Raw genomic sequence first — 13,550 nt, forward strand, 5'->3', positions numbered from 1 at the left:
AAACAGCAATAGACAATCTTCACATAAAAAGTACCACCAAGTGACAAGAAACGGCATCATTTCATACAAACCAGTTCAGCCCTCATCAAAAAAGCCCATGAAATAACAGAATAATAACATACAGTGAGCAACAAGCTGGTTGAGATGTTGAGAACTGAAAAGAAATGACAGAAGATGTGAAAAACTCAAGTAATACTGATTAGATTTTATGAAGCTGACTGAAACAGACACCTTTCCAGTATATAAAAAGACAGAGTGCATAACTTTAAAGCTTTTATAAAGGCATAAAAAAACAAAACAAAAAAACACACCCAAATGCAGGAACAAAATAAGTATTTATATGATGAGAAATGTGGTTTCCAAAAAATAAAATAAAATAAATAAAATAAAAAAATAGCAGGAGTCGAGTAAAATACATTTAGCTACCAAAATTCATATTTACATCTGAACTCTTCAAGCTTGATCAGCCTGTATTCCACAATTTAGCATTAAATAACTTTACTTTTAAAAATAGTTTTGAAATGGTCACGTTTAAAACTCTGAGATTTGCGTGAAGGGAGTCCAAATAAGGTCGTCAATATTCTTTTAAAATTTGTCAGCAGCAACAACACTTGAAGAGCTACAGTTCACACACCTGACACGTCTTCAGAACATGCATAATGTTAATTGTTTTTGGGAAAACAATGATTACGAGCACAAATATCATTAGCTAAATATGATCCCTCCACCGAAATGTTCAACAGCATGAAACGGAGTAAATAACACATGAGGAAATACTCAGGTACAGGTGCTGAATACTCCTTTAGGAAGCTTAATCATTTACAAAACGCCTGTTGGATTTTTCGTGAATGTGAACAGAACAGCACCAAAAACATGGCTGAGCAATTAACAGCCGAAATTACAACTGAATCATGAGTCAAATCACAACATTAAAACCGAAATGGAGTTGGAGATCAGAAATGATGTTCCAGTGAGACTTTGCAACAAGTAAAATAAGAGTTACGGACACACATCACAGTCTAAAATTGGGTGATAGCTTTGAAAAGGTTCCCGATTACACCCAAACAAGTAAAAGCAGACATTTATACATATGATCTCCATTCAGAAATGAAATGAAAAGCGAACCATACCGGCATCATAAGCATTCACATTCAGCGGTGTGCTAGTTCAACTAGCAAAGATTTGTCTTTCACCAAAACACATTCGTGGTGTAAAACAAATCATGAGGCCCGACACAAACAGTGTTAAAATGTGAGGAGATTTAACAGATGAACTGACCTCGGCCTCTCTGTTACTAAAGACGACCCGATTCAGAAGGTAACTTAAAAACAGACATGGCACTTTCATACAGACACTCATGTGCTAGCGGGTTTTTGCATCAGGTATCGAGGCTACAGCATTTAGGGCCCTCTTCAGTGACTGTGGCAAGAGAAAGACAGAAGAGCATGACAGCAGGATGAGCTTCAGTAGTCTGAGGTCCCGCTCTACCAGCTGTGGCGGAAGATGGGATGCTTCAACAGCTCTCTGGAGGGCGACCGGTCGGAGGGCTGGAGCTCCAGGCAGCGCAGGGTGACGTCCCGCAGGCCTGGAGACAGGTGGGGCGGGATCGTGGGCGCTGTGGTAGCGCTGGCGATCTGGGAGAGGAGAGTTGGGACAGTAGAGTGGATTAGTTTGGACCAAACAACACATTTAAGTGAGACAGGAGTTCAAATATACACACACAAATCTATACATGTCAATGCTGGGGGAAAATGTGGTAACGCTTTATTTTAAGGCATCCTTGTTACACGTTATATGTAATTACTATTATAATACCAAATAGTTATGCATAATTACATGTAAGTAACCCTAAGCCAAACCCTAATTCTAATGCTACTTTTTTTTTAACCCAAATGCTGCATTCAGCCCGTTGGGTCATATTTTTAGGTTGTTTTTAATATTTTTTAACTACCCAGCACCAGTTTTTCTACGTTTTAAAAAATGCTGGGTTATTATTTTTAACCCAAATGCTGTTCAGCTTGTTGGGTCATTTTATTAAGTTGTTTTTTATAATTTTACCCAGGTGCTGGATAGTTTTTTTCTGTGTTCTAAAAATGCTGGGTAATTTTTTTTAACCCAAATGCTGGATTCAGCTTGTTGGGTCACTTTACTGGGCTGTTTTTATATTGTTGTTAATATATTTGTTTACCCAGGTGCTGGGTAGTTTTTCTGCATTCTAAAAAATGCTGGGTTATTTTTTTTTTTACCCAAATGCTGGGTCCAGCTTGTTGGGTAAGTTTATTGGTTTGTTTTTATGTTTTTATATTGTTGTTAATATATTTGTTTACCCAGGTGCTGGGTAGTTTTTCTACGTTCTAAAAAATGCTGGGTTATTTTTTTAACCCATATGCAGGGTTCAGCTTGTTGGGTCACTTTATTTGGTTGTTTTTAATATTTTTACCCACGTCCAGGGTAGTTTTCTGTAATCAAGTTGCTGGGTCATTTTTCTACCCAATCGCTGGGCTGAGCCTGTCTCCGACAAAACAACCCAGCCACTGAGTTACAGTCAGAGCGCGGGCATTTTGAGCCAAACTACAGGAGAGAGCGATTCTCTGCTTCATTTATCAAGTCTTTATTGTGCTGTAAATTATATTATTTTACAGAAAGAAACATACAAGGACAAGATGTCAGTCAGCTAAATGCGTCAGCAGCAGTCGTTTAGCATGATGAAAACACCTTTTGACTTGCATATCAAATTGATTTTATTCGTTATAATATTTAATTTAATTTAATTTGATGGTAAAATATGTTCTCTAATCTCAGTACTGTTTGTTTTTGGGCAGGTTATGGAGTCAGTCACAACATCTTTCAGCTATGATCGAAACACGAGGCCGCGGTCTAAAGTTCACAGTTCCCCTGGTGAACAGCAGCCCCACACCATCATGCAAATTAGCACAATTTCGGTGAAAAGTGATTACAGAGTTAATCAAATTAAAATGCTATTTTTAAATATTAAATTTTTTGTCTAAAATGCTTGTTAAATGAGTTTAAATGTGTGTAATATTGTAAACTATGCTGTATTCACACAAATAAATAAAATTTGTCTTAATAATAAATATTAATAATAAATGTTCATCTTTTGATTATTGCTGTTGCCTATAGTAATTCTGTGTATGATTTTTAATTTCCAGCTCATTTTAAGTTAGCAATATAATTATTTTTAAACAATAATTATCTTAAACAAAACAACCCAGCGTGTTGAGTAAAAACATTTAACCCAAAATAACCCAGCATGTGTTCCGTCCAATATTTTTTTTTTATTTTTTGTTTTTGTAATGTATTTTCAATAAATACATGCATTTATTTATATATATATATATATATATATATATATATATATATATATATATATATATATATATATATATATATATATATATATATATATATATATATATATATATATATATATATATATATATATATATATATATATATATATATGAAAATGTATATGTATGTATGTATATATGTATAAAAATATATAAAATTCCATACTCTTTCTTTTTTTGTTTTTTTTTCTTTAATTGTGTGCACACACTGTTCCATTCTCACCTTGAAGATGAGTGCCAGGTGGTTGGAGTGTTTCTCTGCATTCCAGGGCGGCTTCGCACAGGACATCTCTATAATAGCACAGCCCACACTCCAGACATCACAGCTGCGACCGTACTGCTGCCCTCTCAGCACCTGCACTCACAGACATGACAATCACAATCCCTCATGTGACACTTGAGACGCGTGCAGAAACGCACAGACCTTTCAATGTAGCTGCAAGAAAAACACATTTAAAAATTAAATATAAAAATCTAACGCAACTGCCACTGACTGACAAGCAGCAGGTGCATGCAGGGTCTCACTGGGTCACAGGACTGCACACCCCTGATCTGTCCTCTTCACAGAGCTCAGAGAACGGGGGGAGATTCGGTCATCTCTCATCAATCAGTGACTGATTTACTCCTTGAATGCACAGTCACCCTCGCAGCATGACTCACAGACTATTCTGCAGCCCAATACTCTTTCAGTCCTCTGCTCTGTGAATTTCCAAAATAAAGGGGGTAGGTTTGGTCATCTCTCACCACAGTATCTCGTTTCAAATAAGCCACAGTACACTTGTCAGTAATTCTCTGACATTTCAGAGTTATTAGTCACGGAGGGCCAAATAAGACAAAACTGTGCTACAAAGTTTGAATCTGAAATACTGTACAAAACCTAAAAAGCATCAAGGGGTCCACTTCGACATTGTCAGTTTGAATGATAATGCATGACTTAAAAGTTCTCTGCTTCATTATTAAAAATGATTTTTCTAAGTACAGGCATGTAGAGAACTCTGGATATATACAATACACAATACACACTGTATTCTATAATGCTGTTTCTGTCGCTTTAATTGATTTTGTGAGTTAACCAGCTAAAGAACTGACTTACTGACAGTACATTTAAATGAAAATGCCCAAACAAAACATGGCATCAGCCAGCCATTCAAGTGATGAACTGATCCAATACAAATGTTTTAATTCTCTGCACCATGTAATGTGAAGTGAGGGCACACAGGTGCACAACTTTCCTTGCCCTCTAAGCTCTGGACATTTAAATGTCTTTCCACAAAACTGTGGTCAAGTCTGGTGACCTCTGTGTGTGGTGTTCATAGTTACATGGCCAGTCAGGAAAACAGGACAAAGCGGATTTAGATCTCAAGTTGAAATGAAAGTAAATTGCAGTTCTTTTAAGGCAGCCATAATTGACCGAGCCCTTAATTTCTTGTTGTTAGTGTGTGCCCAAACTCTGTTTAATTAGGAAGCAGTTCAGCTGGCCCTGCCTCCCCTGACTGCGTATTCATTACTGAAACCTCTTCAAAATGAACAAGCTTTCTTTTGTCTGGAAGGTCACTCTTTCACTCAGTCTCTCATTTTCCGACCAAGCCACCAGAGCTTTGAGCAGAGTCTAGGCAGGCTAATGTCTTTATGTAGTTGAATTAAATGGACCCAAGCAAAGCGACTATCGTACACCTCAGTGTAAAACCAGATGGATGTATAGTTTTTCTATATCGCTGCATTTTGACATATCAATAAATTCTGCAAACAAAAGAAACATTGCACCACACTGTCCCATCTGAATGCAAGTTGTGAAATGAAGCTTTAATATTGTGTGTGAGACTTGCTATAACGCTAAACACACATGCAACTGTATTTACTGTAGCGAAGAGGCAGGTTTTGCATTTTTAGATTAAAATGTTTACCTCAGGAGCCATGAAGGCAATGGTTCCCAGGAGCTGACCCTGAAACTCCCCCGCACCGGTGCCTTTTGAAGCCAGACGCGCCGCTGCCCCAAAATCAGCTATCCTCAACCTCTGGCCCGTGCTGTCTATTAGTAGATTGGCACCTGCAATGATAGAAACATGCAATAAAGCTCTGCTCTGCTACTGCCTATGTAGAGAACTACCCTCAAATGTAGCAGAATTTTCTTGACTTGTGCATCTTATAATAACTGGGCTTATTTGAAATGCATTCTGGGATTGCCCTGGGGTGGGCAGTATGACTAAAATTCAGTTTCACAGTATGACAAATTTTATTTCACGGTACCGATTTATTTCACGATATAGTTATTTATATATGTAGTTACTCTGAACATTGACTAAAAGGGCATTATATGATTAATAAATTCAATACTTTAGAAATGAAAAGTACTTCACCACTTCAACTTGTTCAATTTTTTTTTTTTTTTTTTGTAAATCATTTATTTAGTAAAAACACACTACTGCCCCGAGCTGACTGATATTAAATGAAACTTTTAGGTGCAAGTAAACTTTAATCATGGTGTTCTTGACTTATTTTTACATCTCATGTTTTGTTTTACTTCAATCAGTTCATAATATCTCATTTTTTATTTTAATTTTATATTTTTATTATATTTAATTTAATTACTTATTTTGTAGAATACTATCAATATTAGTTATATTGTTTCACTTTGTTCCCTTCAATCTGCTTATTATGCTGTGTTTTAAGGGGCTTGTTTTGCTCTTTTTGTGATATCTGGCAACCCTGCACCTGGAGCTTTAATCAAGAGAGGGAAGAGTTCAAAAGTGTCTAGGAGGAGAGCAGAAGTATGCAAGCTGAACATCACCTACTGTACTGTTAATGCTGACTGAGAAGTGTAAACTATAACCGTGTATTTGACTCCTATTGTTATTGGTTAGTTTGATTTGTGAGCTTTAACCGTGTATTTGACTCTAGTTCGAGACGGGAGGGCAGATAGTATTAAGGTATGAATTCCTCCTAGTACAGAGACCGCAGCAGTGTTTGCTGTAGCTGAGCTCCAGCAGCTTACCTTTGATGTCACGGTGGATGATCTGGTTCTCGTGGAGGTAAGCCAGACCTCGTAGAAGCTGCTCGGTGTAGTTGATGACCACACCCTCCTTAAAGGCACCATACTTATTTAAGAGATGAGACACAGAGCCACCTAAGAAAACAGGAGTCTGAGTATTACATTTATGGAATCGGGCAAAACAACGACTCTGAAAAGTGTTGCTTATAAAGAGGAAAGTAGCCAAAAGGATCCCAACACTACCTATGGTACGGTCACATTTGCCATTGTTCTGTCTTTTTTATGGGGAAAATCCAATTCAATAAGAATCCACACAATTTGGAATTGGTTATAGCTTAAAGTTAGTCATGCAGATGCACCACCCATCACCAAGAGAAAGCTGCTTGGGTTGAAACTGATAAATGGACCTGCTTTGGCCACAAAATTTCAATTATGTGACCGCACCTTAACTCTCTGCATGATTGTGAACAACCAACCTGCCATCCACTCCACAAACAGGTTGTAGTTGTTCTTCTCACAGGTTGCCCCGAGCATCCGGATGATGTTGGGGTGGTTGAGGAGGCCCATCATGCGGATCTCCTCTCGTAGTGCCTCCACCACCTCTTCCTGCTCTGAGGAGGTGTTCCTCACATACGTCACCTGAGGAATAAAAATCACAGTTAAGTCTGCAAATGGTATGTTCTGTCACCGCTGCCAAAAACAAAACATACTAGGCCCTGTTTGTGTCCATATTTAGTGCCTTTGTCTGCAACCCTGCTCCTGAAGGACTACCATTCTGCAGAGCCCAGCTCCAACCCTAATCAAACACCTGAAGCAGCTAATCAAGATGCTTAGGATTACTGGAGCAGGGTTGAAGACTGCAGCAAGGTAATCGCCCAGGAACAGTGTTGGCTAGCCCAGGTGTCCACCTTTTTCCTATTGAGCCTACTGCGTTTTAAATTACGGGAGGCACTTCTGGTTTGGGGAGGTTCCACGTAAAAAGACTGCAACAAATCATTTCAGATCATAAGACTGTGCTACAAATAATCCCTATATGAATATGGGCTGTACATTTTCATTCAGAAGTCAGGAGAATAATGTTATGTTGTGTATATTAATATGATGTCATATAACAACGATATTTATAGAATAGCTCTTTTCAGCCCACTGCATTATTTTCCTCCTGAGTATTTTCATGTTTCCTTTGTATTCCGCTGTAAGTAAATGAAAAAAGACAACATATCTTGTGCATTTGTGGTCTGTTCTCCCAATTTAATTTATAAACCATGAATAATTCCCTGGAATTCACTGGGAATCTTTTATTTTTCTCCCCAAAACCTCATGTGTCTTTCCAGGTTTGTTTTGCTGTAAAATGTAATTGTTATGAAATAATAAACATACATTACTATTATGATATTTAACATGTCCGAAATATTGCTGCGGATAGAAGGAGGATCTTTAGGAGTTATTCGTTGTGTTTAAAGTTATTTTTTAATGCTTTTATACTTTTAAATTTCCTTTTAATGATCGATGGTTGAAGGGTGAGTAAAATAATGTCACCTCATTGTACCCAGTTTTTGAAAATGCGTATTATTGTGTTCACAGAGCAAACCTTTTGCTGACTGTTTACAATGTAAACAGAAGTTACTCCCATAATTAGCGCAAAGCATCATGGGCCGTAGGAAAAAGGAAGCTAGCTTCTCACTTTTGCTATAAATGACCAGAGAACTTTGTCTAAAAGCAGTTTTGGATCATTTTTGTCGATTTGCATTTCAGCTAACACCCAGATCCTCCATAAACATGTTAGAAAAGAGAAAAGGCTTGTCTGAGAAAATGGTGGACATCAAAATGTGCTAAGGTTGGACTGATCAGTAATGTTTCCAAAGGTGAGGCTTGCAACCTGAAGATGATAAATTGATGGTGATGATCTCTTATGAAGTGCTGTGTGGTGTGTGACTGATATTCTCACCTGTTTGACAGCCATCAGAGTGCCAGTGCCCACATCCTGAGCCTGGTAACATGACGAGAAGGCACCCAGGCCAATCTGCTGACCTTTGAGCCATTCCTTGCCCTCCCTGTATGGCTGCTTTGCTTTGGTATGACCAGGCAGAGTCTCTGGTGTCTGACCATGGAAAGCAAAATGGGGGAAAAATTGAAGCTAAATTGGTACAACAGCTGGCCACTGGGGTAGTACCCTGAAAGGAACATCTTTGTACCTTATTTACTGCTAAAAGGTTCATTGTAGCACCTTATGAGGGGATATTATTGGTTTTATTGGCGAATAGTAAAATGAAGTGATGCCAAGGCCATGTATGGTAAACCATACTCTGAATTTGTCCTCTGCATGTCACCTATCCAAGCACTGTTTGTTAACTTCCCCTACCTAGATTTCCTACTGGTACTGAGACTTGAACCTGCAACCTTCACAAGTTTATAATTCTTTAACCATTAGGCCACAACTGTCCCTATAATAGTAGATAAGGTACAACGTTGTCCTCTTAAGGGTACTGCTCCAGTGACATGTTCTGGTAAATTATTTTTGTGACAGTGTACAAACAATTCACCCTCATTTTTGGGCAAAGTTTACTATGATCATGCACTTACATCCACCTGAATAATGATCACGTCCTCTTCTTTCTCCACCTGTAACTGTGGGATGACAGGCAAGGCGTCTTGTGACTCAGACATGGCCATGATCACCGCCAGCGCCTCCTCTTCCTCAGCTTCCATCTTCTCCTTGCACTTCTGGTTCTGGGTCACGTCTTCGCTGTACGTGTCGTCGCTCGTGTTCGCCTGCTCTGGTGACAGCACCGCCACTTCAGACTGAAAGGTGACTGTGCTGTTTGCCGCGGGGATGGAGGTTTCCAACAGGTCCTCCATGCTGGAGCTGAGATCGGCCGAGGCGTCCAGACCGGGAATCTTCTCCTCCACTGGAGTGAATACCGAGTCCTCGCTGGGGATGAAAGCGGATCCGCCGCTGCAGACCACGTCGTCTCTGGACCGGATCTCCTGAAGGTCCAGTTTCATGTTGCTCTTCGATCCTGGGCTTAAAGCTTTAGCTCCTTCGGATGAGGCAGCGGGACAGGGGCGAGAGGGTCTGGGCCGGTGGATCTGACTTAGTGGTCGAGCTTGGGTAAACACGGGCGAAGGCAGCTTCTCCGGCTCCTTACAGACGCCTCCGTTTAGTCCCCTCTGCAGAGGCAACTTACACTGGGTATTCAGTGAGGACTGGGTGAGTTTGCTGGGCATAAAACTCTGTGGCAGGGCTTTGGGGTTTTCTGGAGGGAAGGCTGAGGCGTTGGCCATGGACAGAGAAGGAAGGTTTGGGGGTTGACCGGATGAGGGGGAGTTCAAACACTGACTCACGGGTCTGTTTCGGGGTTGAACGGGGGGCTTTGGAAACTCAGCAGGGCTTGTGACGACGTTTGAGAGTCTCTCTGTTATATCGTCCACAGGAGCAGAACTGGCTTGACCTGAAAGCGCCACCTTGGCGGTGGGCTGCTGTAGATCAGGGGTGGGAGAGCTTCTTTCGGTCGTGCACGGGGAGTTATGGGGGGCTGCAGGTCCGAGGAAAGCGCTGGAGTGGGAACTGTGCCCAGTCTGTAGGTCGTCTAGTCCCAGATGGATGGCGTCCAGGATGTCCATCTCCTCTGCGATGGCCAGGAGACGCCGGCGCATGCGGGTGTAGTGAGTGGAGCTGGTGATGTTGAGCATGTCCAGGAGCTTAACGAAGACATGAGGCACACGCGCTACCATACGAGCGGCGCTCAGGAAGACCCGGCGAGAGAGTTTACCCACCATGGAGTGAGAGTTATCGATGGACTGCAGCGCGAAACTCAGAAGAGGCAGCAGCTTCTGATACCTACAAAGTCAAAACAAATGCAAAATTTTGAGTAAAGGACCTTGCATAAAGAGGGTGCAAACCGGTTTCCCTTTACTTTTTAGTTCAGAAACTGATGTCTAATCAGATTACTTATTCCAAGTAACTAGTAAAGTAATGCAATACTTTTACATTTACAACAAAATATCTGAGTTACTTTTTAAAAATTTTTTTTTTTTTTAAGTTTTTTCAAAACTTTTTTGTTGTCTGATACATAAGGCATACAAAACGTGAGTTTTGCAGTCATCATCTGATTGGTGGAATACTATCGGTTTATCGGTAGAAGTGTGTGTCCCTTTCTTTAGCCCTATTCGGACTGGATTAGTTTTATGGGGTAATGTAATTTTACCACAGGACGTCTGTAATATTACAATTCGCACGGGATTAGAAATCTCAGTAAAACTATCAGAAGTGGGAGGGGTAACCGGGTCATGTGTGTTTTACATTACTTCCTGAATGAGATATTTTTGTACATGTGCAAACACGCAACATGGCGCCAACGAGAAAAACTTGAAATTGGACCAGGGAGGAAACACCGTTTAATTTTAGAAGCATCGACTTTGATTGGCTGCTTTAAACATCGGTCACACAGCCATTTGGGCGGCCTTAGCCAATCAAAGCTGCTTTGGGTTTAATTTTTGATGTTTTGTGTTTGTTTGGCTGTTTTAGACTAAGGTTAAATCTACAATCCTGATACTTGTTCTGGAACACATTTTTTTAATTAAAATGTATTGTTTTAATTTAATTTTTTTTTTTTTTTTATTTTTATTTTTTGAGTTTAATGTAATGACTTATTTATAAAAATGTGTTTACAGGGTTGCAAAAATGATAAACTTTTATAATAGTTCATATTAAATAAATTAAGAACAGAAGCACAGTAAGATTTGGATGCATTTCTGTACCTCTCCACAACGTTTTGGGCCTGGTTGCAGTCTCCACCAGATACGATATGAGGGTAGAATTCAGCAGGAAACTCCAGTAAGAGCCTGTCGATCAGACACAGCCGACCCAGCAGTGCTTGCCAGTTATTGGCCTCCGTTTTAGAGCCCAAGATACAGTTCAGGACATAGTCAACTCCACCAATACCAATAGAGCCTGATGGACAATCAGAGATGAAAACATCTTTATTTAAATATTACAGAGAGAAAGAGAAGAAAAGAATGCCTGCAAAAAGGAACAGTTCCTTAAAAACTCATTACTCATTCCAAACCTGTGTTTTAAAGTACTATTTTATACAAGGCATTTATAATAGCTTCATGAGAGGTATACTTATTATTCACTATAAATCTTCTACCATGTCTGTGACAGGTCTTGGCATACACAAGTAAGATTTTGAGTGCTATGGTGGAGTGTCAATAACAAATGTAAGCTTCCCGTTTCTCACACAAAGCTAATGTATATGTGAATCACGATTTGCATACTTATGCAGTATTCTACGTGGTATACTTATGCTCGTAATATACAGTGTGAAAGTGTGGAATATGATTTGTACCTGCTTTGAGGATTTCTCTTCCCACAGCGAGCTCCCCCATCTGCCCTTTGCACAGTTCCAGCAGAGTGGAGACGGACAGCTGACTGGTGCGACTACAAGCACAAAAAACACACACACACTCAGTTAACTCACTCCAAAAGAGCTTTCAAAGTAAACAACAATGTGAGGCCTTTTTCTGAACTGATATAGGGTGAATTCTTTTTCTGAACAGAGATAATATTGCAAATAAGTCTGATACTTGCTCATAAAAAAAAGCAGAATTGAAAAATATTAGTGTGTGGTGATGCCCACAACAAAGAAAGATTATAAAAGACAACCATTATTACCTTTAGAATAACACGCACACCTAAATCATTCACAATTAGACCAGGAAGATGTGTGGTGGAGCAATTAGTACACATTTTGATTTCATATTAAAAATCTTAAAAAAAAAAAAAAAAATTAATAAATAAAAAATATATATATATTATATAATAATAATTTCAGCACTTCAGCAAACACTAAAATGTATTATTCAACTGTGTTTGTTACAGCGCCTGGCCACTAGGTGGTGATAGCTTGTTAACTTCAGACCAGGGCGTTTGTCTATTAGTTTGTTCATTTTTTTTTTGTTTGTTGTAAAATTTGATCTATGTCATATCTTTTGTTAGGTGTTTTGATGTTAGCGTCTGCACACTTGAGCAGGATGGTCTCCACCACGGGCCGCAGCAGCTGCTGTAATCGCGTCCGCTCGGACACAGAGTGACAGGGGGTGTAGACCAGCATCGCTCGCAGGGTTTTCTGAAACAAACAACAACTCTTAACATGGATCAACACAAGCAAAAACAAACAATGTTGCCATGTTCAGGACTGTGGCTTGTGTTGTGGCTTCTCTAGTCTTCAGTTTAAGTTTTCTGTTGCTTTAGCCTCATGACCCAAAGAGAGTTGTGCAATTAGCTGAAATATTGAAAGTGCATATAAATTAGCTGCTGTTCTAAACAAAAAGTAGCTTTAAGGGTTTTCTGCCAAAATAAAAGCTTAATCATTTAACATTTAAAAACTATGAATTGGTCACTTTCTTTTAAGGTCTAATTCTCGCTATAAACAAACCATTAACTACGACTTTTGCCTCAAACTCCTAATTAGCTGCTTATTAATAGTTAGTTAGGTAGTTGTTAGGTTTAGGTATTGGGTATGATTAGAGATGTAGAATATGCTCATGCAGAATATGTGCTTTATAAACACTAATAAACAGATAATGTTTTAATAATAGGCATGCTACTAAACAACTAAACTATTAAACTATTAAAACAACAACTATTATTATACTCATTTTACATTTAACATTAAATTACAACATTTTTGGCCTAATTGCAGAGCCCTACCAACAAGTACAGCAAACATGGAGCTTTTATTAAAAAACAATGACAACAACATTAAATAAATCACAATAATCCGAAAAATCTCAGTTAATTTTTAAATTCCAAAACATGCAGCCATACACGGAGCATAATATTTGTTTAGTTTTGAGTGCTAAGTTTCTAAAGGTTTCTTCAAGTCACACAACCTGGTTAACTTGCCTAGCTTTTACAAAGTGACTTGTAATTGACATCAGCAATAAAAGAGTTAAGTGGTAGTTAAGTTTTGAAAGTTGATAAGCCTCTTTACTATGTTAGCCTACACACACAAGTATATGTTCAGCTGTATTTTATTATTTGCATGAACACTGCGGTCAGGACAAGGCTGTGATGCTCCAGTCTAGAAGCACTGGACTCTACACCAACAGTGCAGTACAGTGAGTGTGAGAAACGGTTCACCCTGACCCGACTCCAGAGAGAGCTGGGAGTGGTGACTGATAGC

At 39.2% G+C, this 13,550-nt stretch overlaps 1 protein-coding gene across 3 annotated transcripts in view; it reads right to left on the minus strand.

Annotated features, from left to right (window-relative positions):
• Positions 1-13,550, minus strand: part of map3k1 (mitogen-activated protein kinase kinase kinase 1, E3 ubiquitin protein ligase) — a 57,462-nt gene continuing 43,912 nt past the window's right edge. For all 3 annotated transcript variants that reach the window (XM_042732111.1, XM_042732113.1, XM_042732112.1), the window contains exons 11-20: positions 12,372-12,491; positions 11,712-11,805; positions 11,122-11,314; positions 8,944-10,201; positions 8,309-8,461; positions 6,837-6,999; positions 6,364-6,495; positions 5,276-5,418; positions 3,595-3,726; positions 1-1,634 (exon numbers count right to left, since the gene is read on the minus strand). In XM_042732111.1, the coding sequence (XP_042588045.1) occupies positions 1,485-1,634; positions 3,595-3,726; positions 5,276-5,418; positions 6,364-6,495; positions 6,837-6,999; positions 8,309-8,461; positions 8,944-10,201; positions 11,122-11,314; positions 11,712-11,805; positions 12,372-12,491 (2,538 nt within the window). In that variant the 3' untranslated portion in view covers positions 1-1,484. The remainder of the gene's footprint in view (positions 1,635-3,594; positions 3,727-5,275; positions 5,419-6,363; positions 6,496-6,836; positions 7,000-8,308; positions 8,462-8,943; positions 10,202-11,121; positions 11,315-11,711; positions 11,806-12,371; positions 12,492-13,550) is intronic.

The sequence above is a fragment of the Cyprinus carpio genome, chromosome B10, assembly GCF_018340385.1.
Source record: "Cyprinus carpio isolate SPL01 chromosome B10, ASM1834038v1, whole genome shotgun sequence".
Lineage (NCBI taxonomy): Eukaryota > Metazoa > Chordata > Actinopteri > Cypriniformes > Cyprinidae > Cyprinus > Cyprinus carpio.